The 27,459-nt window shown below is 34.9% G+C and overlaps 1 protein-coding gene across 2 annotated transcripts in view; it reads right to left on the bottom strand.

Annotated features, from left to right (window-relative positions):
* PLPP1 (phospholipid phosphatase 1) overlaps positions 1–27,459 on the bottom strand; it is a 113,651-nt gene that overhangs the window by 24,568 nt on the left and 61,624 nt on the right. For both annotated transcript variants that reach the window (XM_074282503.1, XM_074282504.1), the window contains exon 3: positions 23,208–23,488. In XM_074282503.1, coding sequence (XP_074138604.1) covers positions 23,208–23,488 — 281 coding nt within the window. The remainder of the gene's footprint in view (positions 1–23,207; positions 23,489–27,459) is intronic.

Here is a 27,459-nt window from a genome sequence, read left to right as displayed (position 1 = left end):
GAGGGTTTTCCAGGCTATGTGAAAGTATTGTAGGACACTGAGCCAAATTATTTTTTTTTTATTCATACTGAAGGATATCACTACTTTCCCCCCACCCCGAGGCAATTGGGGTTAAGTGACTTTCTCAGCTAAAAGTGTTAAGTGTCTAAGACCAGATTTGAACTCTGGTCCTCCTGATTTCAGGGCCAGTGCTCCATCCACTGCGCCATCTAGCTGCCCCAATATCACTACTCTTACTGTTAAAAAGAACAATTCATTAATTTTTTTTTTTTCTGTCTCTCATTCTATTTGTAATACTGGTCATTCAACCTACAGTTTCCCCTAAATGCATAATCATGGTGGGGAAAGAGAGAAGAGGAAAAAGAGGGCAAAACTACCAATTTTAATTATCAAATTTTTGAAAGAAAAGAGAAAAATCTGAGATCAATTTAATTGACTTCAAGATTCATAACTGGTGATAGAGATTACCAGCATTATGCCAGCAGACAGAAGTCAGAAGAAGAAATTAATCCATAAAAACCAACACAGAAGTGAAATAAGAAATAAAAGGGAAGCTGGTCAGATTGGTCCATTCTCAGTTCCTACCACTAACTAACCTTAATCGTAAAAACACTGAGAATATCTTATTAAAGGCAATAACTCAAAAAATGTATTAGTAAGGTGTCTATAGCAATATATTTAAATAGACATTATTACTATCTTGAATTTATGGCCTGGAAAGCAGGGTTGGTTCAACATTACAAAAACTATAAAAATATTATTATCAAGGAGATATATATATATATATATATATATATATATATATATATATATATATATATATATATATATATGTTTATACATATATATTGATAAAAAGAATTTCTATAACATTAGATACAGGAAATTTTTTGACAAAATGTTTTCTTTCTGTTTAAAAACAGTAAACATTGGAATAAATGGACATTTCTATAACATAGTTAAGTGGGAACTATCCAAAGCAAAGAGCTGGTACAACTACAGATCTTTTTTTTTGTTGTTGTTGTTAATTAAAGCTTTTTACTTTCAAAATATATACATGGATAATTTTAGACATTCACCCCTACAAAACCCTTCTAAATTTTTTTCCTTCCTTCCCCCAAGCCCCTCACCCAGTCAGTAAGGGATCCATGTTAAACATGAATTACAGGTCTTTCCAATAAGATTGAATAAAGGAAAAATGCCCAATATCACTCCTACTTTTAATATATAACTTTTTTAATACATAAAAGAAACTAAGGGGGCATCCAACAAAAAGGGGGAATGGCTTGGACTGGTCAGTCATTTCAGTCGGGTCCAACTCTTCGAGATTCCATTTGGGGTTTTCCTGGCAAAGATACTAGAGTGATTTTCCAGGAAGTATCTGAGGCCAGAGTTGAACTCACAAAGATGAGTGTTCCAGACTCCAGGTTTTCCACTCTCTACAGAACTACCTAGTTCCATGGAATACTCACTATGCCATTAAAAATGCAAACTACTATACCATAAAAAGTGGGGCAGTTTCAGGGAAACCTGAGAAGACTTATATGAATTGTTTCAGACTGAAGTGAGCATAACTAGGAAAGAACAACATATTAACAATAATAATATAAATTAGCAATAATTTGGATCAATGTACTGAACAATCACAATTCCAGACAAGCAATGATGAAGACTTTTACTTATCCCCAAAAAAGAGGAGGTAATTGATTCAGGATACAAAATAGAATAGAAGAAAAATAGAAGACCTATTTTTGAACATGGCCATAGCCTTGCTTGATTATGCACATGCACTTCAAAAGGGTTGGGTTTTTTTCCCCCTTGTTTTTTCCAAGTAGGAGGGAATGTGGGCAGAAAGAGGAGGGAAAAAACTATTAATACTTGTTAACTGAAAAGAATAATATTTAAAAAAAAAAAAAAAAGAGTTGAAATGGGGAGGCATCAGATATAGTAAGTACCAGAATGTGTGTGATCAATATCTCATCTTCCCAGACAGCTCTGAAAGCATTTTAACAACAAGTCTCCATTTCTGAATCAGGTTATGATCAAGGATTGTGAGACTGGTGGCATAATGGTTATGTGTGTCATTTAAACAGTGCAAACATACCCTCTCATTTGAGGAATAAACAATTCAAATGTTGAAATCATCTCTTGAAAGAGATGACTTAAAAACAAATGCACACAAATGTCAAGAGTCCTCACATGCACACTGCCAATGTCTTGTTTTCCATTGTCTAAGTGAAGATTCACTCCTAATTTTTAAAGTATCTCATTTCAGTCTTTTATAAACCAAAATCCTGAAATTGCCTGTCTTGTACATGAGATAGTTTCCAAAACATTACCTCAGTAGCAAAATACAGCACTACGTTATATGAGGAAGAAAGACCACTAACAGTACAAACAGGAGAAAATATTAACCCAATCTGTGCTTCTTGAGCTAAAGGTTTTACAGTGGAACTATTAAAAGCTTGTATGTTTAACCATTTCAATATAGAACATGATGGGAATTTGACAGATCTCCTCAGTGACCCCTAAGGTCTTAGTGTCCACTCCTACCAGAATAACCAGTCTGAGAAAAGGAGATTATTCTACAGGCCATAAGAGTAAATAAAAAAGGACAGGTCAATCCAAAATTGACCTTGAGGAACAGTCAAAGATCTCAATCGTGTGGCTGACTTCAGAAAAAAATTAAGTATGCTTTTATCACCACCTTTCAGCACAAATCAAAGATAAGGTGGTTTTTTTTGTTGTTGTTAAAACTCATGTGTTTCCCGACCAGGCCAAAAGCTAAGAAGAAAACAAATGGGGAAGTATCCTACAAGTCAACAACTCAAAAATCAGCTACTATGTACAAGGCATTGCCCACATATGGGATACAAAGGCACAAGCAGAATAATCCCTGGCCTCAAGGAGCTTTCCTTCTACTGTTGAGAAGAGAGGGCTCAGGAAAGGGAAAATGGAGACACAAGTTAAAATAAGGTAATCTGAGAGCTAGGCTGGCACCTCAACTGAAGACTTGAAAGAGAAAAAATACTAAGTGGAAGTCCCGAGGGCTTGCCTTCTAGACATGAATCTGATCAAAATATATAAATAATAATTGGAGAGAGAATGCTGAGTATTTAGACAGGCCTGCAAGAAAGGAGTAATAATTTTGATTATATCAAATTAAAAAGCTTTTGTACAAACAAAACTAATGCAGACAAGATTACAAGGGAAGCAATAAACTGGGAAAACATTTTTTACAGTCAAAGTTAAGATTCTGATAAAGGCCTCATTTCCAAAATATATAGAGAACTGACTCTAATTTATAAGAAATCAAGCCATTCTCCAATTGATAAAAGGTTAAAAGATATGAACAGACAATTTTCATATGAAGAAATTGAAACTATTTCTAAACATGTAAAAAGATACTCCAAGTTATTATTAATCAGAGAAATGCAAATTAAGACAACTCTGAGATACCACCTCACATCTGTCAGATTGGCTAAGACAACAGGAAAAGATAATGATGTTGGAGGGGATGTGGGAAAACAATGACACTGATACATTGTTGGTGGCATTGTGAATACATCCAGCCATTCTAAAGAATGATTTGGAACTATGCTCAAAAAGTTATCACACTGTGTATACCTTTTGATCCAGCAGTGTTACCACTGGGCTTATATTCCAAAGAAATAGTAAAGATGGGAAATGGATCTGTATGTGCAAGAATGTTTGTGGGAGCCCACTTTGTAGTGGCCAGAAACTGGAAACTGAATGGATGCCCCTCAATTGGAGAATGGCTGAATAAATTGTAGTATATGAATATTATGGAACATTATGGTTCTGTAAGAAACGACCAACAAGATGATTTCAGAAAGGTCTGGAGAGATTTACATAAACTGATGCTGAGTGAAATGAGCAGGATCAGGAGATCATTATACACTTCAACAACAATACTATATGATGATCAATTCTGATGGATGTGGCCATTTTCAACAATGAGATGAACCAAATCAGTTCCAAATCAGTTCTCTCCAAAATGAAGAGAACCAGCTACACCCAGGGAAAGAACTATGGGAAACAAGTGTGCCTGCATTTTTATTCTCCTTCTCAGGTTATTTGTACCTTATTTCTAAGTTTGATTTTTCTTGTGCAGCAAAATAACTGTATGGATACACACACACACACACACACACACACACACACATTGTATTTAACATAAACTTTAACATATTTAACATGTATGGGACTAACTGCCATCTGGGGGAAGTGAAGGGGGGAAAGGAGGGGAAAAGTTGGAACAGAAGGTTTTACAAGGGTCAATGTTGACAAATTACCCATGCAGATATTGTAAATAAAAAGCTATAATTTAAAAAAAAAAAAAAAAGGAGTAATAACCAGGAAAGGCTTGCTTGGACAGACTTTTTCATGTCTCCAGAAGGCAGCATGGATGGTAGAAGACAGAACAGTGTATGTGTGTGTGTGTGTGTGTGTGTGTGTGTGTCCATGTTTGTCTCTTCCAGATCAGGGATCAGAGTAAGATATCTCCACCTGCTGCCTGGTCAGGAGCTCTAAAGGACCCATGCTAGTCTCCCCTCCTCCTTTGGCTATTCTGCTCTGGCCCCAACTAGAGCATGCCAAGTCTTCTCTCTCTTTCTGTCTCTCCTGCCTTTCATTTTTGTGTTTAGGATTCAGAATTTTTCTATCATAGAACTTTTGTAAAATAATAAGGCAGCTGTAGTCACTATCACTGTTTTAACCTAACATCTTTTTAGAACTTGCTTTGAAAGGGTTTTTTTTTTTTTTATCATTTTAAATATTTGTATTGTGCTAAAAATATAAAAAACCCTAATCTTTGGAAAATATAAATGTGCTTTGGGATTCAGTCCACACAATACTATTGTACAAATGAAAAAGATCTTCTACATTACTGAATGGGAATAGGAAGCTGAAATCCCCAAACCATTCCCCCAACATTGTTTATAGTATACCAGCTCACAATACATACTCAAAATCATTAACAATGGTATTTTTCAATTCTTCCCCTCCCTTTACCACACCCTTATAAGTGTTAATAAATTTCAGTCACAAAGGATTGGTTTTGTTCATGAAATACTGAGTTACAAAGCTGTAGGGTCAAAACCCAGTAAATTATGGCAGCATTCAACATTCAGTCTTATCTAATCCAAACAATAAGGTTTAGAGAGGGGCAAAGACTTGAAAAGGTCATCATCATCATCATCACCACCATCTGCAACAAATCCCCTTAATTTCAAAAATTATCTACTGATATGACATTCTCTAGATTAAAAACTGTCAAACAAAAACTAAGGCTCTGATGAGGACAATGTGCTAACTAAATACAAATTATATGCACAGGTATGTAGATGTGTTATGTATATATAGAACTGATGAGTTGATTATGTTAAAACAAGCTTTTAGAAGTCTCCAAACATAGAGCTGCAAGCTATATATGCTTTTCCTGCTACCTTATGTTTTACATATATGTTATATGATTTGAAAATGTTATAGAATATGATAGTATAGGAGAACTTTTATTAGGAGAGACAGAGTTACCATTGTTAATGATTTTGAGTATGTATTGTGAGCTGGTATACTATAAACAATGTTGGGGGAATGGTTTGGGGATTTCAGCTTCCTATTCCCATTCAGGTTCAAATACTTTTCAGCAGTATGATCACAGGCAAGTTACTTATCTGCTCACTCTGTTTCATTATTTGTAAAAATTAGCCTAAGTAATAAATGCTTGCACTACTTACAAGACAGCTATAAGTAACAAATTTAGAAATTTTAAAATGTTACAAAAATGAGTTATGAAAATATCACAATAAGTTATCTAACTTTTTACATGAAGGTTTAGAGAGCTTCCATCTCACTAAAATACATTAGTGATAAATAAGGTCATTTGCCAAAAACATCCTCTTTCTCTTCTTTAGCTCATGATCCCTTGATGCCACCCAATCTCTACTTTTTCTTCTAGTCTAATGAAGTGATGGCCATTCTTCATGCCAAAACTCATTCTTCAGCAGGTGCCCTTGAGCTCATCCTCCTTTTTCCCATTTCTTCCCCAGATCTGTACTCTAATTCATGAGATATGTGAATCTCTGTCTCTGTCTCTCCCTCTTTTTTTCCTCTCTCCCTCTCCTCCCCCCCCTTCTCTATTTCTATCTACTGCTTCTGTCAAAGGTGTACAAATAGGCCAAATTCTCTCCCATCTTCAAATACTACACACACACACACCCTTCACCAGGATCTACTATTTAAGATATTTTCCTTTCTTAATCAAACTCCCTAAAAAAAAGTTGTCTCTACACGATTCTTTTCTTTCCCCTCCTCTAAATCCTCTAGAATCTGTCTTTCAACCCAATTACTCAACTGAAATGAGTACAATATCTTCATTCTAATCTCTGAGGACCATTTATTATTTCTCATCCTCCAATGCACCCTGTTAACCGCGCATTGTGTTCCTAGAGACCTTCTCCTCTCACCTGGATGCCAAGTTATTACCTTGTGGAATTTTAACTACCATCCCATTAGATGACTCCCAGGTGCCTCCATCTCCAATCACTTTCCTAACTTCTAAGCCTACAATAACAACTATCTATTCTATCTATTGCAAAATTTCAAAACAAACCCCAAACTCAACAAAATTCCCTATTTCAAAGTTAATCTATTTACATTATCATTCTTGACTCCCGTTCTCTTTCACTCACATAGCCATCAAATCTGACCACTTCTACCTCCACAACATGATTCTTGTCTGACCACTTCACTACTCACACAGCCCTCAACTTTAATTCAACATCTTTCAACTAAACAAAGTGTGCAGCTTCAAGCTATGAATGATTTTTACATTTTAAAATACATTTTTTGCAGCTGTATAAAAATAGGTGAAGAGTAGATGACCACTGTATGCTAAACCTTAAACTAGACTATTAAAATAGCTCCTTAATTATTATCTCTGTGGCAAGTCTATGGCCCTCCACATTCTTCATGGCTGCCAAATGGACTTTTCTAAAGCACAAATTTCTGAATCTGTTTATTATCAAATATAAACTCCTCTCCTTGGCATTCAGAGCCCTCACAAAGAGAACTCAATGAACTTTTCCGGCTCTACTCCATGCAAAGTCCTTCCAAACAGGCCTTTATACAGAGTACTTCATTTCCCACTTCCAAGCCTTTGAACTCACTCTTTCCAGTGTCTGGAAATGTACCCAACTTCTAACCACCACCACTCAAAATCCCATGTTTCTTTCAAGTCTCTGCTAAAGGGCCACTTTCTCCATGGGTGACTTCTTTTCCTAGTTCCTCCAATATCACTCTATATTTTATATATATATATATGCTTTTATGTGAGTATAGGTTGTCTCTTCCATGTAAATAGTAAATTACTCAAGAGCAGGAATTAGTTTCACTTTTTCTCTTCATGTTCTCAGTACTTGGCACATAATAGGCTTAACATGCTTCTTGATGTCTTAATATACATTCAGCAATATCCTTAAGTACTCCAAGTTAATATTATTATTGATCTTACAGCAGAGAAGATTTTAAACATACCAAAGCTATGGGTCAATGTCACCTCAATTTGTTTTAAAACTAAAATAAGTGTATCAACATATGTTTTATGTGGTCCTGGTTTCTACAGACCAAGTCCCACCACATAGGAAAACCTGCTTATGACACAGACTCCTTTGTAATTCTGGGAAAGGTTAACAAACTCCTCAAAATATTTTAAATGTATAATCTAAGTAAATGCTAAATTTCAGTTAGAAGTTAGTGAAAATGAAGATATAAGTTCTTTCATACATATTTTTCTGACACTTTTCACCTTTAGGGGCCATGAAAGCACATCAGCTAAGATAAGAAGCCATCAAGTTCTAGAATCACGGTATAATAATAGTATTGAGATAAAAAGGAATCTCAGAGACAGTGTAGCCCAATGCTGCATTTTACAGATTAGGAAACTAACAGATCAGGAAGGATAGCTTATCCAGGTTTTTGTCCAAGTTTACACAGGAGGTAAGCATCACATCTTTTATGTCACAGAAACTCATGGAAACATTTAGGGCATAAGAAGATGCCATGTACTGCCACAAAAGATAATTTACATTAATGCAATCAATTTTTTATATTTTAAAAAATATATAACCCTCCCCCCCCAAGGATTTATTTCATTGTGACAATTAAAAAGGCTACACACTCAACAACTTGGGAATTACAAATTAAATACAAGTGAGGAAATTTTAATCACAAAGAAAGACAAAACAATGAAAATATTCCCTTATTTAAAATGTTCTATAGCAGCTGACAGTTAGCAATGAATAAGTGGTGAAGTCAAACAGTATACATATATAACCTTTAAATCCTTATAATTTAAGAGCCAGAAAGCTGGGGCAAATTCAAGTCGGTAATCTAGCAAAAACAAAAAAAATTACTTGTGTGTTAATATAAAAATCAAATAATAAAGCACTCGGCTAACTTATCCAAAGAATAACTCATTACAAGCTATCACAAATTTATGAACAAGTCTTTTTAACCCATGATGTGCTTAAAGTTTAATACAACAATATACAAACAGGACTATCAAAAACTATCCAGTATACATATGGATGTTTCTTGACGAAACATTAAAAAAGGATAGAGGGTCATGTTTTCCCACACCCAGAAAAGGCTCCCTCATGGTTTCACACATCATTGTTTACAACTGTGATTAACAGTTCTGGATTTTAATTTAGAAGGCTTCATATCCAGGCTTTTCCACATTACCTATGTGCCCCAATTTACACTCATCTGTAAGAGAGAAGGATAAACCAGAAGGCCTGTAAGATATCTTTTAATTTTAAGTATCAGTGCTATTATAATTGAAAGAAAATAATTTTTCAAAAATAAAATCTTATCTACCCAATCTTGTGAACGCCCAAAGCTGGTCAAGAACCATCAGCTTATACTCATTTTCAAAAAAAGAACATAAAACCAAAAACCATGGTTCTTCAACTACTCATGAACATTTCAAGTCATTCTTTACCATCCAGGAAGGTCAATAACTCAGCAGTTACTGCCTAATTGCATAGAGAATAACTATGGAAAGCATGGCCTGTGGTCCTATAATTCAGCTAAGAGAATAAGAATCTCAATATGACACGATCCCAGTCCTGATATCAGTTTTGAATGAATTGTTCTCCAGTGTTTCAATTCACTGGCAAAAGCAATTGGAAGCTGACTATCCTAATAATGAGAGTTTTCCAAAAGTGTAACATGTTGTTTCATTAGGTGATTAATTCCTTATGACAGGAGATCCTCTAGAAGACCCTAGATGACCACAAGTCAGGGACATCACAGATTCAGAATTCAAATAAAGGTTGGACTTGGAGGCTCCTTCTGATGAGACAGGATGCTATGATTCTAACAAATGATGTAAATGTAAAACTTCTAAGTCAGAGCCCTGCTAGTTATTACCATGTAGTAGTAAATCTCTTAATGTCAGTCAGGATATCTGACCTTAGTGTTGTATAAAAGTCAATTTAGGGTGTGTGGTGTGTGTGTGTGTGTGTGTGTGTGTGTGTGTGTGTGTGTGTGTGTGTGTGTGTGAGTGTTTATATATTTATTTATATTTATATATAACACATATGTAAGCACTTTATAATTGTATATTATCTATAAACTCCCAAATGTTAGCATGAAAGAATGTTCTAAGACTTTTAGAACTATTCAAATTTCTACTAAATGCTGAGCTACAGTTTCAATTCTGTGGGCTATGCAATCAACAAACATTTATAAAGAAACTAATTTGTGCCAGATTGAGTTAGGCTAAAGAGGTAGAGCTGGAAAAAAATAAAACTGAGAATTTACATTCTATTTGGAAGGATAAGAAGTAAATATAAATATATATAAATAAGGACTTAACAGTGAAGTCTTAGACAAAATGTAGAAATTTTTTGTACTTTGCATTGTTAATTTAAAATCCAAAAGAAAAAGGAAAAATTACATATCCAGTAATATATCATCACAATGAAACAGCAACACAAAGCCGCAGTTATGTGCCAACACTGCACATTTAGAAACAAGACTCATGGAAAGAGCTAACTCATTCTGTAAATATGCATACAAATTTTTAAACTATAAATGTTCAACAAATTTCTAGCCAATGCTTAATTTCCCTCTCCCCACAAAAACTTACCAAAAAATTCCTGTACTGGGAAATTATAAATGCAGAACCTTCTAAAATCTAGCAACTTGAGTTATCTCTGCATAAAATAGTTGTTCTAAAATAAGCTTTGGGTTTTATTTTTCTTTCTGGCCTCACAAAAACCCTTCAAGTGTAAGGTTATAAGAGCTAAGGAGGATTTTGTTATAGGTTAAGGTTCTAAGGCATTCCAGCAGACTGGCCTCAAGAACTATGGCTCTATACTTCCCAGTCAGTTATACAAAGGGATTAAAAACCAGCAAAAAAAGTGTTCTAAAGATTAAGGATTCACAAATCTAAGCACTTTTGGTCTTTTGTTGTCTGTTATGCACAATTTTACATTATGTCAATAATGCATGTAATAGTGATAAAATCCCACTGACTTCAAGCTCAGTAATCAAATGATTCAATTATCCGTTCCCATTTTTCTTAACCTCTCTACATTGTTGATTCTATTCTCTTCAAGGCATTTTCTGTTGACTATAGTTTTGTTATTCCTGTCACAGAACTCAATTAGATACATATTTTTTCTGTTATCTTCCTAAAATTTCTCCTTTTTAGGTAGAAGACTTAACTCTGGTCATATTCTGGGTTCTATCCTCTTTTCTCTCATTTTCTCAAGTGATCAACTCTCTTTTGTATATAAGTCACCCAAACCTCTATCTCCAACTCTCATCCCTCTGCCACGTTCTAACACCACATCTCCAAATATCCAAATACTGAAAATTTCCCTCTGGATCTTCAAGAAGTTTCTCAAATCCAGCCCCTTCCCCAATTTTTCTGTTTTTCTTGATGGGACTATCCTTCTTACAGTCATCAAAGGAAGCCTTCTAACCTGGCTTACTTCTATATTCTAAGTGTATGATCCCAAATGCCAAAATCTTATCAACTGCATTTCCTTATGATCTCTTGAATCCATCCCCTTCTCTTCACTCATAATCATCTTTGTTCAAGCCCTCATCATGTCCCAATTGGACCACTACAAGAGCTAGACTGAGAACTCTGAATCTAGTCTCTTCCCTCTACAATCCATCCTCTTCACAACAATTTCCCTAAAGTTCAGGTAATAATTATGTTGAAGAAGTTTTAATCGTTTTCTATTATCTTTAATGCACATAGATGGTGCAGTGGATAGTGTTGGGCCTGTTGTCAGGAAGATTGACCTAAAACAATCAAATCTGACCTTGGCTGTGTGACCCTGAGCAAGGTACTTAACTCCATTTGCCTCAGTTTCCTCATCTGTAAAATGAACCTCAGAGAAAAATGGCAAACCATTACATTATTTTTGCCAAGAAAATTCCAAAGAGATGAACATGACTGAAACAACTGAACAACAAAAAATGCTTTTAAGTAAAAATATACAACATACAAATTACTTTGAAAATATAAACAGTGTAAATGGAAGGTAATGTCAGAGAGAAAGCACTGGGGGGATGGAAGAGATGCTGTGAAAAGCCTCTTACTGAAGGTGAGATTTGAAATGAATCCCCTAGGCAGAGCATTCTAGATATAATGGATCACAGAGTAAGGTATAAGACTGGAAAGGTAAGAAAGAGCTTTCATGGCCAGACAAAGCAGATATTTGTTCCTGAAGGTAACAGGGATCACTGGAGTATACTCAGTAGGGAGGTGACATATTGAGATCTGTAATTTAGGAAAATGCCTCTGGCAGCTGAGTGGAGGACGACAGACTGGAGTATTCAGAGACTTGTAGACCAGAAGAGATGATGAGGGCCTGCACAAGGCTGGTGCCAGAGTCTGGAAAGAAAGGGTCATATTCAAGAGAGACTGAAGGTAAACAAGAGGATAACCAAAGGATGGTGAGAACAAGAGACAACTCATGATGCCAGACTGGTGGGTGACACATTTGTTCCTTCTCACGAACTTCATACTGCCCCGAACTGAATTCTTTTCTCAGTGAATGTGTGACATTCCATCCTCGCCTTCATTCTTTTGCACTGACTGTTGCTATGAGTAGATGAACTCACTTTCAAAGATCAGTCCAAGTGACAAGTACAATCAATTTGTATTTCATCTGTTTTTATTTACTTGTACACAGTCTTCCAAACTGAAAGTCTACTCCCTTCCTATAGGGCCTATCCCATTTTCATATTTGTATCACTGGTATTTAAATATAATAGTGGAACATAATAAGCAGTTAAATGCTTCTTGAGGCTGACTGAATTCAATCAATGACTTTGCAAAAGAGTATTCAAAACCTCTGAGTCATCCCTAATGGGATTTGTGAAGTTTCATTTAAATGACTGTTTATTATTACTAAAAACAAGTTATATACATGAGATTCAAATTTTTTCCATTATTAACCTCTATATACATGCACGTTTTATTAATTAGTTTTACAAGCTAGGCAAGGGCAAGTAAAAAAAAAAAAAAAGTTATCAAAATAAGTAAAGAAAAGAGACTTATGCTCCATTTCTTGTGCTTTGTAAGATTGAAACAATACTTACCATATGTGCATTTCCTACATAATATTCTTTAAACATTCACACTTATGGCGCTTATATCATAAGAATAAAAGCAAGATTCATTCTCCTCACATGTGGTTCTCTTATTCAGGGTCAAAAACAATTCTGAAGCAAAGCTTTTATTTTTATACAAGATGGAAAGCATTTACATAAAAATTGAAGTTTACCTCTAAAAACCTAAAAGAGGCATACTTCGCTCAAACTAATGTCACTAATTGACATTCCAGTCACCAAAATATGAGGACAATCAGAGAATAATAAAAAAACAGATTCGAAACCTTAGTTGATGTTTGGCTGAATCACCTGTCACTTCCATCTAACTCTAAAGAAAAAAGAATGGCCTTCTGTGGTCTTCCACTTCACTTTCTGAGGCAAGGCCAAATAAAAGTCCAAATAAATGAGAGCTGACTCAGAAGTGAACACAAAAGGTGATTTTGTAGGCAAGGTTTCCAGGTCTCAAAAAAAGTTTTCTTTTGAGATACAAAACAAACTTGTTTCATAAGATCTTCTGAAGATGGGAGTTTTGGGGGCTTGGGAGGGAGGGAGTTAGAACTAGTTCTTTGTATTTATTTGTATTCGCCAATGCTTAAGCATATAATCATTCCACAAACATTTGTTAAGCATCTATCATTATGTACCAAGCTCACCTTTTTTGAGGAAGTCTTAGATTAAATCCATTTGATTTGTTCATGCCCCTGTGCTTGAGTGTTTGTAAATACTGCTCTAATTGGTAGTAATTATTGTAGAAAACAAGTCAGAAAATGGCAGTGAAATGAAGGCTAAAGAACCAATCTAAGAATGTTTTAAACATATAAAATAAAATACATAAGATTACAAAGGAAACCAATACATCTGAGATATAATTAACAAAGTTCTGGGAGTTCTTTGGTAGTTTTTTTTTTTTACAATCCACAGTCAGAAGGTAAAGAAACTTTTTCATACAAGAACCCTTATCATGTCTGTGATTTATAGAGCCTTCTGTCTGTCCTACTCTACCTCCTCTCAAACCACAGATCTCATCAACTTTTACCATTCTCCTTAGTGTCTCCAGAACACTAAGGATTTTCTAAGGTTTACCACCTTTTCAAAACTAGAAAACAGCTAACTAGTAGGCAACATGGTAACTACACTATCAAGTCTGAAAATCTGGGTGCTAATAACAGTTCTATCACTGTAAACATGCATTCTAATTTTAGATTCTCTCTTAAAAACCAGATACAAGATAATTTGGATGCTTGTCTAAGGCTCATTTTTTTTCCTTTCAATTCTAAAATGAAACAGTAAAATACACCATTTAAGGAACTAACAGAAGCACTAGATGAATATGATAATGTCGGTATGATGAAGTTATTTTTTAATATTTAAGTTTATTTTTTAGGCTTTATTTATTTGTTTGTTGTAAGATGAGTCCTCTCTACATGATGCTGTTGGTATGAAGCTAAACTTCAAATATTAAAAAAATAATAATAATAAAAGGACTGATAATTAAATTACAGCTCCTTTTTTAATAATTAAAAATTAAGTTCAGTCATTATTCTGCAACCTCAATGAAATATGCTCCAGAGAACAAAAGCAAATGAACTGGGAATACCAGCTCTTTCATATATTATAACTAACTCCCTATCTCTGACATTCTTCCAAGAATGAAAAAAAAAAAAAAAAAACCAAACCCCACCACCCTTTCCCCAATTCCCTTTGACATACCTCTTCCCTGAAGTATGACTTTCAAAGACTCTGTTCTGATGAAAGTAATGGAACTGAGTCATCCAGACAGTTGGATTCAATATATTTATCCTGTACTGTATTTTTCCAACTGGGTGGGGAAAGGAGAGAAAAAGGATTCTCGTAGCTTTATGTTTCCATTACAAATGCTCTTGTTTTTCCTATAGGCTGTTTCATCTAAGGGCTGCCAAAGGTAATGGACATGGAGAAATACTCTGTTTGTTGCATTAACCAGCAGTCAGCACATGCTGCTGAATTAAAAAAAAAATGTTGCTATCAAAAATCTTAATCTGATGAATTTAATATACCTATCGTTCTGGCTACATGAGATCACCTATTGCACTTCCAATAGGAAATTATCATTTATCTATTTTTGTCATGCCTTTACTTTTATAGAATTATGTTTTAAAGTTCTATTTTGATAAGGCAACTCCCATGTCTAATTTGCTCATGACTTTCACTTGTCTTTAGACTATTCATCTTTTACTTCTATTTTTTGCTATTTAAACAAAAACTACAGAAATAAGTTTTTACCATTACCAGAATTGAATGTCAAAGTCTTTAAAATGTTCCAAGTGTAAAAATCAACTATATGAACTCTTTTGTCAAAAATTCTACTTTTCCCCTTATGAGTGAAAGGAAAATTGGAGAGATGTCAGTAATTTAGCAATTCCAAATTCAGTTTCTATATTTTCTTAAAATCAATGTTACTTTCTCTTAAAGGCATCTGGCCTTGCTGCTTCCTTCCTACCTGGATCTGGCAAGTCAGCAAAAAATACCATCATGAAGCCAATTTTACACTTTTTGGAATGAAGAAATAAACACAGAGCTCTTCTAAGGGAAAAACTCCATCCAAAACAAACTGCCATCTGGAGAGTTCTAGTTCAAAAGAACAGGGCCTCCATTTGCCAAAATACAGGATCACCATTAATAATAATCCTGGTGGAAAAATAGTCCTGGAACCATAAGAAGTCTATAATAATCATAAACTTTATCATGTAATTGCAATGAACCGGGTATGCATCGGGGAGTCTATTATGTTACACTTGATGTTTACATGATATGTAATCCTTTAATTTTTAGAGCCAACAATCTCTTAACCATGACCCCAAAATAAATGTCTAAGCCTCCACCTGTAGCTTGTCTACAGTTTTCCAAAGTAACAGTGCTCTATACTCTCCTACAGAGCCCCCGGGCCTGGGCCTGGGCCTGGGCCTGGACCTCTAACTTCTCATCTGGGCCAGCCAGCCCCCTGCTCCCTGCTGAGTATTTTCAGTCCTCCCTAGGATCCGCCCCAGTCCATGTCTCAGGCTTTCTGTTCCAGTATTACAAAGAGAAAGCCCAGATCACAGCAACCATGACATGCTAGCTACAGTCTCCCATTAACCCTGGGGCTTCAGCTAGGCTTCTTCCTCAAATTCTGTCCTCCTGCTAGAGAACTTCAATATAAGCCTCATACCCCCTCTAGCCCCTTTCAGTTCTTAAGCCTGCCATAAGGCTGGACACCAAAAGTAGCCTCCAAACACTCTAATCACCCTTCAGTGGATTTTTTTCTTAGCCAATGACAATCTTCCTGAACTCATTTTTCAATGACCAACAAACTCTCTCCCTGACCGGCTCTCCCATTTCCACTCGGAAACCCCAGCTTTTACTGGACAAGTCCTTTTCCTAGTCACCTCCTCCCATCTGCTTTGTCCTCTTGTTCTCATACCTCTCCACCCACAACCCCTTCCCCAAACTGTCACTGTATACTGTCTACCTCTTCCCTGGTGTTCTTTATAGGAAAGGAACTTGCCTTTTTCTCACTCCTCTCAGAGAACCAGACCCTTGCTAGACATGACATGGTACCCCCATGGCACCACTTGCTCCTTCCTTCTGATGAGCCCCTGAGTGGCTAGGTAGGGTAGCAGAGAAAGGCAGAGAGGGGAATTTGCTTGGCTTTATCCCACTCCAGGCCTTGTTCAATCAGAAAGCCTACTTGTGATGCCAAGCCCCCGAAGTGAAATTTCCCTATAAACCTGCCCATGGCCTCTGTCATCGTTGAGGAATCACACAGCAATCTGCCTGGCTCTGTCTTCCTTCTCACTCCTTCCCCCCATGACTCCTTGCTGTCTCTCTCTCTCCTTGTTACAGCACTAGCTCTCTTAATCCTCTGTGGGTTGGGCCTGTCAGTTAGTGGCATGCTCCAACCTCATGGGGTTCCCTTTCTTCTACTTAACTCTGAGTTCCATGGAAACTTGTCTTTTCCCTTGTTAACTGTTAAAACCCCTTTCCTTGCCAACTAAATGCTCTCCTGAATCTATTTCGTATTGACCACTTATGGTGTCTATCTTCCTCTTCATTTTGTCCATCACCTTTTCTTGTAAATGAAGGCATCTTTTGCCAAAGAGAATGCCATTATGAATTCTTCACGTGCGTCTTGTTCCTCCTATCTGAACTAGGAATTGCTACCTCACCTACTAGTAATTCAACTCCATCATTCAGGGCCGACCCCATCACTTCCATAGCCAACAGTTCACTAGGTTCTGGTGGGATCTAAGAATTCTTAAGGGAAGCAAAAACCTGAGAAAATATTTTTACGTCCAAAGATTCTGATAAAGGCATCATTTCTAAAATATATAGAGAAATTATTCAAATTTATATTAGTTCAAGCAATTCTCCAATTTATAAATGGTCAAAGGATATGAACAGACAATTTTCAGATAAAGAAATTGAAACAATTTGTAGCCACATGAAAAGGTGCTCCAAATCACTATTCAAATTCAAATTAAGACAACTCTGAGGTATCACATTACACACCTCTCAGATTGGCTAAGATGACAGGAAAAGATAATGATGAATATTGGAGGGGATGTGGGAAAAACTCAGACAATGATATACTGTTGGTGGAATTGTGAATGGATCCAACCATTCTGGAGAGCAGTTTGGAACTATGCTCAAAAAGTTATCAAACTGTGCATTCCCTTTGACATAGCAGTGTTTCTACCGGGCTTATATCCCAAAAAAATCTTAAAGGAGGGAAAGGGACCCACATGTGCAAACATGTAGTGGCAAGAAACTGGAAACCCATCAATTGGAGAATGCCTGAATGAGTTCTGGTATATGAATGTTACAGAATATTATTTTTCTGTAAGAAATGACCAACAGGATAATTTCAGAGAGGCTTGGAGAGATCTACATAAACTGAGGCTACGTGAAATGAGCAGAACCAGATCATCATTGTACACGACAACAAGAAGATTATAGGATGATCAATTCCGATGGACATGACTTTCTTCAACAATGAGATGATTCAAACCAGTTTCAATTCTTCAGTAATGAAGAAAGCCATCTACACCCAGAGAGAGAGCTATGGAAACAAAGTATGGAACACAATATAGTTTTCACTCACTCTGTTATTTGCTTGCATTTTGTTTTCTTTCTCAGTTTTTTTCTTTCTTCTTGATCTGATTTTTCTTGTGCAGCAAAATAAATATGTATATATGTATTGGATTTAACATGTATTTCAACATATTTAACATATATTGGACTACCTGACAGCTAGGGGAGGGGGTGGGAGGAAGAGGAGAAAATTTGAAACAAAAAGTTTTGCAAGGGTCAATGTTGGAAAAATTACCTATGCATATGCTTTGTAAATAAAAGGCGTTAATTTAAAAAAAAATAATAATGTAAAAAAAAAAAAAAAGAAAAAGAAAAGAATTTTTCTTGCTCCCCACTGCCAAATTCTCCCACTATTAGCACTCTGACTTTGAGGTTCAATCATCTATAGTTATCTCCCAACCCAAATTCTAATAGCTATTCCTACTGACCTCAGAGACAGCCCCTCTGTTTCTCAATGAGTTCAGAGCCTGGCTCAGTCTCCATGCCACCTCAATGACACACGCCATGATCATACCTTTGACCTTGCCACCACCTGCATCGTTACTATCTCCCACTTCATCTCTGTGCCAAGTTTCTTTCAACTCTCTAAGAGTTCTCTTTGTAAGAAATCTTTCTTGTTCTCCCAGTAATACTAATGCTTTTCCTCTGAGATTATCACTATTTTGTCTTATATGAATCTTGTTAATACATGGTTGTTTGCATGATGTTTCCCCCATCAGAATGTGCCTCCTTGAAGGTAGAAGTTGATTTTTACTTTCTTTTTATCTCCAGAACCTAGTAAATATTTAACAAATGTTTGCTGATTAATTTACAAATAGTGATATTTATTAACAATTCCCACCCATTCAACCAGAAGCTATAAGGGCTTATCTGAAATTAGACTTTGTCTTTCATTCCAGTTTTATAATTTCAATCTAATTCAGACTTCAATAACCTACAGGAAAATTATATCAAAAGGTACAATAAAAATCTTTGAAAAAACTTATTGAAACAAAACCTTTAACAGAGTTGGAAGACAAAATGAACCCACATAAATCATCAGTATTTCTATATATTGCCAACAAAATTCAGTAGGAAGAAAAGAGTAAATTCCATTTAAATAACTATAGTAAACGAAATATTTGCAAGTCTATTGTCATGTGTATGTCATATATGTGTGTGCACACACATACATACACCATGAATAAAATTAGAAAACATTCTTTATACAAATAAGATCTGAGTATCATGGGTAAGTAGAATCAACATTTAAAAAAAAAAAAGATAAAAACCACCTAAAACTAATTTACTTATTTAGGGTGATACCAATCAAACTATCAAATGCTTATTTTATAATACTATAAAAAAATTCATGTGAAAGAATAAAAGGTTAAGAATGTCAAAGGAAATAATTTATTTAAAAGTAGGAAGGATGCCCACTGATATAAGATCTAAATATAAAGTAATAATCATCAAAACAATTTGGCACTGCTTAAAAGATAACAAATTCAATCAGTGGAACAAATTAAGTATATAAAATATATAAGCAAAAGAACCTACTCAATAAATTCAAAGCCTCCAACTACTATAATAAAAAGTAACTAACAAACTGTTTGGAAAAACTATCAAGTAGGTACTGGCTAAGAGAAAGAGAGGTGGATATAAGGAATAGGTTAGGTACATAAGACACAATAGTCACTGACTATTGTACTGTTTGATAAAACCATAGACTCCAGTTTCCGGGATAAGAACCCACTATTTGATAAAAATTGCTAGGAAAACTGGAAAACTGTATGGCAAAACTAGGCAAAGACAAAAACCTCACACTCTATAACAAGATAAAGTCAAAACAGGTTCAAACATAAAGGATGATTTAGACATAAAGGTGAAACAAATTAGGAGAACAAGGGATAGTTAACCTGTAAGATCAATCAGAAGGGAGAGGGGAAGAATTTATTACCAAAAGAGAACTAGAGAACATTATGAAATGCAAAATGGGTAATTCTGATTACATTAAATTAAGGTCTTACACAAACAAAACCAAAGCAGCTAAGTTTAGAAAGAAAGCAGAAAGCTGGGAAACAATTTTTATAGCCAGTGCTTCTGATAAAGACCTCATTTCTAAAAGATAAAGAGAACTGACTCAAATTTATAAGAATACAAGTCATTCCCCAAATGATAAATGATCAGAGGATAGGAAAAGACAATTTTCAAATGAAGAAATCAAAGGTATCTGAAGTCAGATTAAAAAATGATCTAAATCACAAATACAAATTATAACAACTGTGAGGTACCACCTTACACCGATCAGATTAGCTAAAATGAGAGGAAAAGATAAAGAAAAATTTTGGAGTGGATGTAGGAAAACTGGGACAGTAACACAGTTGTGAAATGATTCCACCATTCTGGAGAGCAATCTGGAACTATGTTCAAAAGCGATCATGCTGTGTGCTTACATATATAACCTATACTGTATTAGTATGCTGTCTAAGGGAAGGGGGAGAAGGAAAAGGAGAGAGAAAAATTTAGAATGCAGATTTTGCAAGACTGAATGTTGAAAACTACCTTTGCAAATATTTTGGAAAATAAAAAGCTATTATTATTACAAGAAAAAACAAAACAAACAAACAAAAAAAACTGTACAAACTCTTTGATCTAACAGTCTCACTACTAGGCTTGTATCCCAAAGAGATTATAAAAGAGGGAAAAGGACCCACATGTGCAAAAATGTTTGTAGCAACTCTTTTTTTGTAGTGGCAAAAAATGGAAACTGAGTGGATGCCCATCAGTTAGAGAATAGCCGAATAAGCTATGGTATATTATTGTTCTATAAGAAATAATCAGCAGGATGATTTCAGAGCAGCCTGGAGAGACTTATATGAACTGCTGCTAAGTGAAATGAGCAAAACCAGGAGAACATTGTAAACAGCAACAAAATAGGCTTAGCTCTTCTCAGCAATTAATGATAAAAGACAATTCCAATAGATCTGGGGTGGAAAATGCCATGTGCATCCAGAGAAAGAACTATGGAGAATGACTGAAGATTGAAGCACACTATTTTCACCTTCTTTGTTTGCTTGCTTTTCCTTTCTCATGATTTTTCCCTTTTGTTCTATTTCTTCTTTTATAATATAACTAATACGAAAATGTTTTAAATGATTGTACATGTATAAGATATATCAGATATCTTGCTGCCTTAGGGAAAGAGGAATGAAAGAGAGAAAAAATTTGGAACTCATAATCTTACAAAAACGAACACTAAAAACTCCATTCCATATAATTGCAAAAATATAATACTAATATTAGGGACAAAAATTCATTATTCGGAAGAAACTGTTGGAAAAACTGGAAATTAGTATGGCAGAAATTAGATATGATCCACACTTAACACCATATACCAAGATAAGATCAAAATGGGTCCATGATTTAGGCATAAAGAATAAGATCATAAATAGATTAGAGGAACAGAGGATAATCTACCTCTCAGACTTGTGGAGGAGGAAGGAATTTATGACCAGAGGAGAATTAGAGATCATTATTGATCACAAAATAGAAGAGTTTGATTACATCAAACTAAAAAGTTTCTGTACAAACAATACTAATGCAAACAAGATTAGATGGGAAGTAACAAATTGGGAAAATATTTTTAAAAGGAAAGGTTCTGACAAAGGTCTCATTTCCAAAATATATAGGGAACTAACCCTGATTTATAGGAAACCAAACCATTCTCCAATTGATAAATGGTCAAGGGATTTGACCAGACAATTCTCAGATGATGAAATTGAAACTATTTCCACTCATATGAAAGAGTGTTCCAAATCACTATTGATCAGAGAAATGCAAATTAAGACAACTCTTGAGATACCACTACACACCTGTCAGATTGGCTAAAATGACAGGAACAAATAATGATGAATGTTGGAGGGGATGTGGGAAAACTGGGACACTGATACATTGTTGGTGGAGTTGTGAAAGAATCCAGCCATTCTGGAGAGCAATTTGGAACTATGCCCAAAAAGTTATCAAACTGTGCATACCCTTTGACCCAGCATTGCTGTTATTGGGATTATATCCCAAAGAAATACTAAAGAGCGGAAAGGGACCTGTATGTGCCAAAATGTTTGTGGCAGCTCTTTTTGTTGTAGCTAGAAACTGGAAGTTGAATGGTTGTCCATCAATTGGAGAATGGTTGGGTAAATTGTGGTATATGAAGGTTATGGAATATTATTGCTCTGTAAGAAATGACCAGCAGGAGGAATACAGAGAGGCTTGTAGAGACGTACATCAACTGATGCTGAGTGAAATGAGCAGAACCAGAAGATCACTATACACTTCAACAACAATACTGTATGAGGATGTATTCTGATGGAAGTGGAAATCTTCAATATAAAGAAGATCCAACTCACTTCCAGTTGATCAATGATGGACAGAAATAACTATACCCAGAGAAGGAACACTGGGAAGTGAATGTAAATTGTTAGCACTAATATCTGTCTGCCCAGGTTACTTATACCTTCGGAAGCTAATAATTAATGTGCAATAAGAAAATGGTATTTACACACATATATTGTATCTAGGTTATATTGTAACACATGTAAAATGTATGGGATTACCTGTCATCGGGGGGAGGGAGTGGAGGGAGGGAGGGGATAATTTGGAAAAATGAATAAAAAAAATAAAAATAAAAATAAAAATAAAAAAATATATATGTAATACTATTGAAAATATTTTTTAAATGACCTCTCAGTTTCCTTGGAACATAAAGAAGCTATGAAGATATTCTTTTTGTGACAGCAAATAATTAAACTGGGAGTTCCAATCAAGTTGGGAATAGCTTACCAAGTTATGGTCTATGAAATGCAGTATGAGATGATATATGGGATGGTTACCGAGAAACTTGGAAAGGTTATTATGTACTGATGAAGTGAGCAAGACTAGGTCATAAAGACTTTGAAAAAGTTAACAACTATGATCAATATAATGACTAATTGCAATTCCAAAGAGCTCATGATGAAATATGCTATATACCTCCAGATAAAGAAGTAATAGATTCAAGAATGCAGATTAGAACTTTTTCTTTTCCTCTTTTTGGGGGTTGAGGGGAAGGAGAAGGGAGGAATTGGAGAGACATGGCCAACATGGGAATTTGTTTTGCTTGACATTTTGTGGGAAGGGAGAGAGAGGATGAAGGGAAAGAATTCAGATCTGGAAAAAAAAAAATTTAAGATGCTATACAACTTTTCATGCTTTGATATAAGATGAAAAACATCTAGGGACAAAAATATTTTCACCTAAATGTTCTTGACAGGCAAAGAAAAATGAAGAAAATGTAAAAAAGAAACTCCTAATGTCCATGTTAATTTGACCAAGTAGTAATAAATATTCCATCATCTCAAGATATCCACCCCCTGTACTATGAATACAAAACATAAAAAACCGACATATTTCACACTTACCTTCCCTGGTTTACTATTACTGAATTTCCCCGACATGGGAAGTTTTCAATATAGCCATCACTACAATTGAATTTTGTCCAGTCAGGGTCACAGACAGCTAAGAAGTGGGGTCGAAGTCTGCCTATGGAATACTTGGCAATGTCTGTCAGGGACTGGCTAGCAGCTGCCCCAAACATAAATGTCCCAATGGCTTTGTAAATAGTGGCTATGTAGTTATTCCTGACAAAGGAATTTGAATGCAAGAGATTGTAGTAAACAGACAGGGCTTCTCCAAGAATCATCTGAAAAAGAGAGACAAAAAATAAATGTTAAAAAAAAAAAAAAAGAATCAGTAATTAATGAAGTGAAAATTCTGATAAAATCATGACACAAAGTAGTGTTCAAAAATATATACTACCACTGATATATTAATTTAAACTATGTGAAAATCATTTTCATTTCTGTTGGATGCTAGTCAAGAAGTTACAGCTGAGACCACTCAAATCCTTTCTTTTTGTTGGTGCACAGTGTTACAGTGCCTAGCACAAAGAAGGCTCTTAAAAAACACTTATTGCCTTGTCCTTCTTTTACTTCTATTTTCAGATAAACATGGATCTAAAAGGATGGTTATATTGGTGTCCTTTAGATGGAAGTCCTCATTTTTCAAAGATTGCAAATTTTTCCATAGTAAACCATTAAAGACCCAACAGGAATGCCTTGTGTGTAAAATATATTATATTCCAAGTCACATTTTCATTTATCCTTGATCTCAAAAACAAATGTCTGCTTTTGCCAAAAGAGTGGTAATTTGAAGAAGTTTAGAATCTGAAGTAAAGGAACAGGGACTGAATACTGTTGCCAAAAGTACAAAGAGCATTTATTTAGCTGATGAGGCCTCTCAATTCCTCTTTTCCAGATCTTTAAGCCAGACTTCCTTTAGGAAGTCTTATTAAAACAATCACTAAAAACCTGCTTAGTTGTTCCCCCTCCTCAAAAAAAAAAAAAAAAAAAAAAGGCATTTCAAGTACCTGTAATGTGATTTCAAGTAATCTTTCTTCCCCCACCAAAAAAAAAAAAAAACTTTTGGCAGAAATTAAGATAAATATTCCACAAATCCAACAAGTGTGTGAACGTTCCTAGAAGTGTTATATCTGATAAAAATGACAAGTTTTCTAATAATAGTAAGAGCTTCAAGAGGATATGCAATAGATAAGATTAAGGCACCAGAACCAAATGCATCTCTACTAGAAAATCTGATGAATTTTCAAATAGAGAATCTTGGTTCAAAAATCCTGTGTGATAAAGAATCATTTCCCACTTCTATAAAGAGGAATTTGGACTACATGTTTTTGAGCTACTGAAATCTAATATTTTAGTGATCTCAAAATCACAAAAGAAAGCCTTCCAATGTGCTTAAAAATACAAAAAATAATGAATGGCTATTAAAAGAAAAAGGAAACAGGATTTACTAAAAAATAAACTATTCTCTGACACATGAAAAAAAAAAGATATACTTGGAATCAATGGAAAACCAATAATGTTTCATGGTTTTCACTGCTAAAAGGGAATGGGATATGCCAAAAATTTCAGGAAGTAAGCCATCTATTTGGTTTCTTTATATTTAAATATACATGTGACTTAAAAAAAATTAAATTATACTGAAATTCAAATTCCCTTTTTTGTAGAGTAGGGCTATGTGATATGATTTAGAGGTAAAAAGGAGGCTCCCTACCAACCCTTGCCAATGTCCATCCCCAGACAAATCAATGATGCCTGAAATTTCTGAACTTTCTGGAACTTCAACATTGCATAAGAATTTTTTTTAATTGCTCTCACACCAGTTTCATAACATACTTCCTCTCACTATCTCCACATTTTGAAATGCAACACATGCTCTACAATTTCAATTCCAATGAGACCTAATATTTAAGTAGTATTTTATTTTTTCCAATTACATGTAAAGATAACATTCTTTTAAAAAATAATTCAATATTTTATTATTTTCAAGTAAATTCAAATAAAGCATTCCAAATTCTCTCCCTTCCTCCACTTTCCTCCTCCTTGAGAAAGCAAGCAATTAGTCAATGACATTGATTTCACAAAAGCTTCTCCTGGACTAGGAATGTTTTCTGTTTGCTAACTCTCAAAAGATTGTTTGGACCTCTGCTTTAAGATTCTTCTCACTTCAATTTGGATCAATTATTTTCACGAATATAAGCTTATGTATGTATTTAGAACTGGAAATGGACCCTAAGGAGTTACTGAATTAAACTTTTTCATTTTACACAATGAAGCAAGGCTGAGAGAATTTAAATGACTACCCTCCAAGGTCACACAGTTAGTATGTGTCAAAGGTAGAATTAAAACTCAGATCTTTAACTCATGGTTAAAGTATTCATTTGGTTATATGTTTTTTAGGCATCCCCCTCAGAATCTTATATGCAATGGATGCTCAAAAATTACTGTTAGATAAGCAAATTAAAATATATTCCAAACTTTTTCTACTTTTCTAACCCAAGCAATCCCATCCACTCTCTAATCATTTTGTCACCTTACCAAGAAGGCTGAGTTTAAACATCAAATGGCAGATAACAGATCACCTTTAAGTACCAAATGGATAAAGGCCAGCACCCTTCACTATTCCCTGACTCCCTTAATTGTCCATAATGTGGATCCATACTCTTCACTATCCTGGAATTGCCAAGTCTAAAAAATTTAAAGGCAATTATCATTTTTCTTTCCTCTCTGCTATATATGACCACAATCCATTCCCCTTAAAATTCTCTCCTTTCATTTCCATGATACTACATTATCCTCGTTTTGCTCCAATTTCTAATACAAAACTCTGTCACTAGTTTTTCTTATGCCTTTTATACCTTACCTGTGAGTTTTCCCCAAGATACAATCCTTGCCCTATATAATAACCCTCCTTTCTCTTTACTACTGCCTTCAGTAGCAACTAGGGGGTAGAGGAAAAACTCTCTAAATGCCTTTCCTCCTCTTCATTTCTCACAGTTGTTCTGCTTGGTATCAAGTATAGTTCTAGGTTTTGTCTAGCTCTGTGTATAACCTTCCTTCATTAGATTGTAATCTTCTTGGAGGCAGGAACTGGTCTGTCTTTCTTTTTATTTTAATTCCCACTGTTTGCCACAGTGCCTGATACATAACAGTCACCCAGTGTTTATTGAAGAGTGATTGAATCCAGTCTTTTAATTATCTATAAGAGGAACCATTCCCCAAACTGCATTTTCTTAGTGATTTCTTCTCCAAGCTCTAGTCTTACACTGCCAACAACCTCCTGGATAATTCCACTTGAAAGTTGCATAGTAACCTCAAACACCATATATCTAAAACTAAATTCATTTATCCCTTAAAATTAGCTTTTGAATAACTACACTGTTTCTGTTTAAAGTATTGTTGTTCCCTCAACACATCGGAGTTATTTTTAATTGTGTCTCATTAGCATTTTTCTTTGCAATATCCCTCCCATCCTGTTTACTACTGCCAACTCCCACCCCAATTTTTAAAGTTGATCACCTAAAACCTATAATATTGCAATGAACACCTTGTTATAACAACTACTTGCTTACTGCAATAACCTCAAAATGGAGCATCTTGAAATTGTTTTAAAAACTGATTCTGTGGGTTAACTCAGTTTTGAGAATTGTGGTCTATTAAGCTAAATGAAGAAACATTCAAAGTCAAAGAAACATATTATGCCCTAGAGCATTATCTCAGTTTGAACCACACTAAACTGTGCTGCTCAACTAAAGAAAGCAAAAAAAAAAAAAAAAAAAAAGAGTATGAATGTAAATGAGAATGACTGTTGTAGATAAATACTACTTAAAAAAAGAATGCAGGACAACACTAATATAATAAAGCTTTGCAACTACAGAACTACTTGAGCAAATAAGCAAGCCCCAATTATATTGATGTAGTGAAAAGTATAGGAGACCTGGTTTCTAGTCTTGGTTCTACCTTTAACTTTATTTACAGCTCTAATCATCTATAAATCTTTGGGTTCTCTTCTATTAAATTCATTTAGCACATTAGTACCAAATTAATTTTCCTAAAACACTGCTCTGATCACATTATCCTCCTATAAGTCACAAAGAGCCATTAAAAGTTTCCCAGAAGAAAAAGGTTCAAATTGCTTATGCTCCGGAACATAAAATTCATTATGACAGAATGAACTAATTTAATATTGATGATAAGTTGTAAAGCATCAAAAAAATATTCAAACTTCTCTGTCCACCAAAATCATTACAATAAT

This window comes from Sminthopsis crassicaudata, chromosome 1 (assembly GCF_048593235.1).
Source record: "Sminthopsis crassicaudata isolate SCR6 chromosome 1, ASM4859323v1, whole genome shotgun sequence".
NCBI lineage: Eukaryota > Metazoa > Chordata > Mammalia > Dasyuromorphia > Dasyuridae > Sminthopsis > Sminthopsis crassicaudata.
The sequence above is the reverse complement of the archived record's forward strand: the minus strand, read 5'-3'. Positions and strand labels throughout refer to the sequence as shown.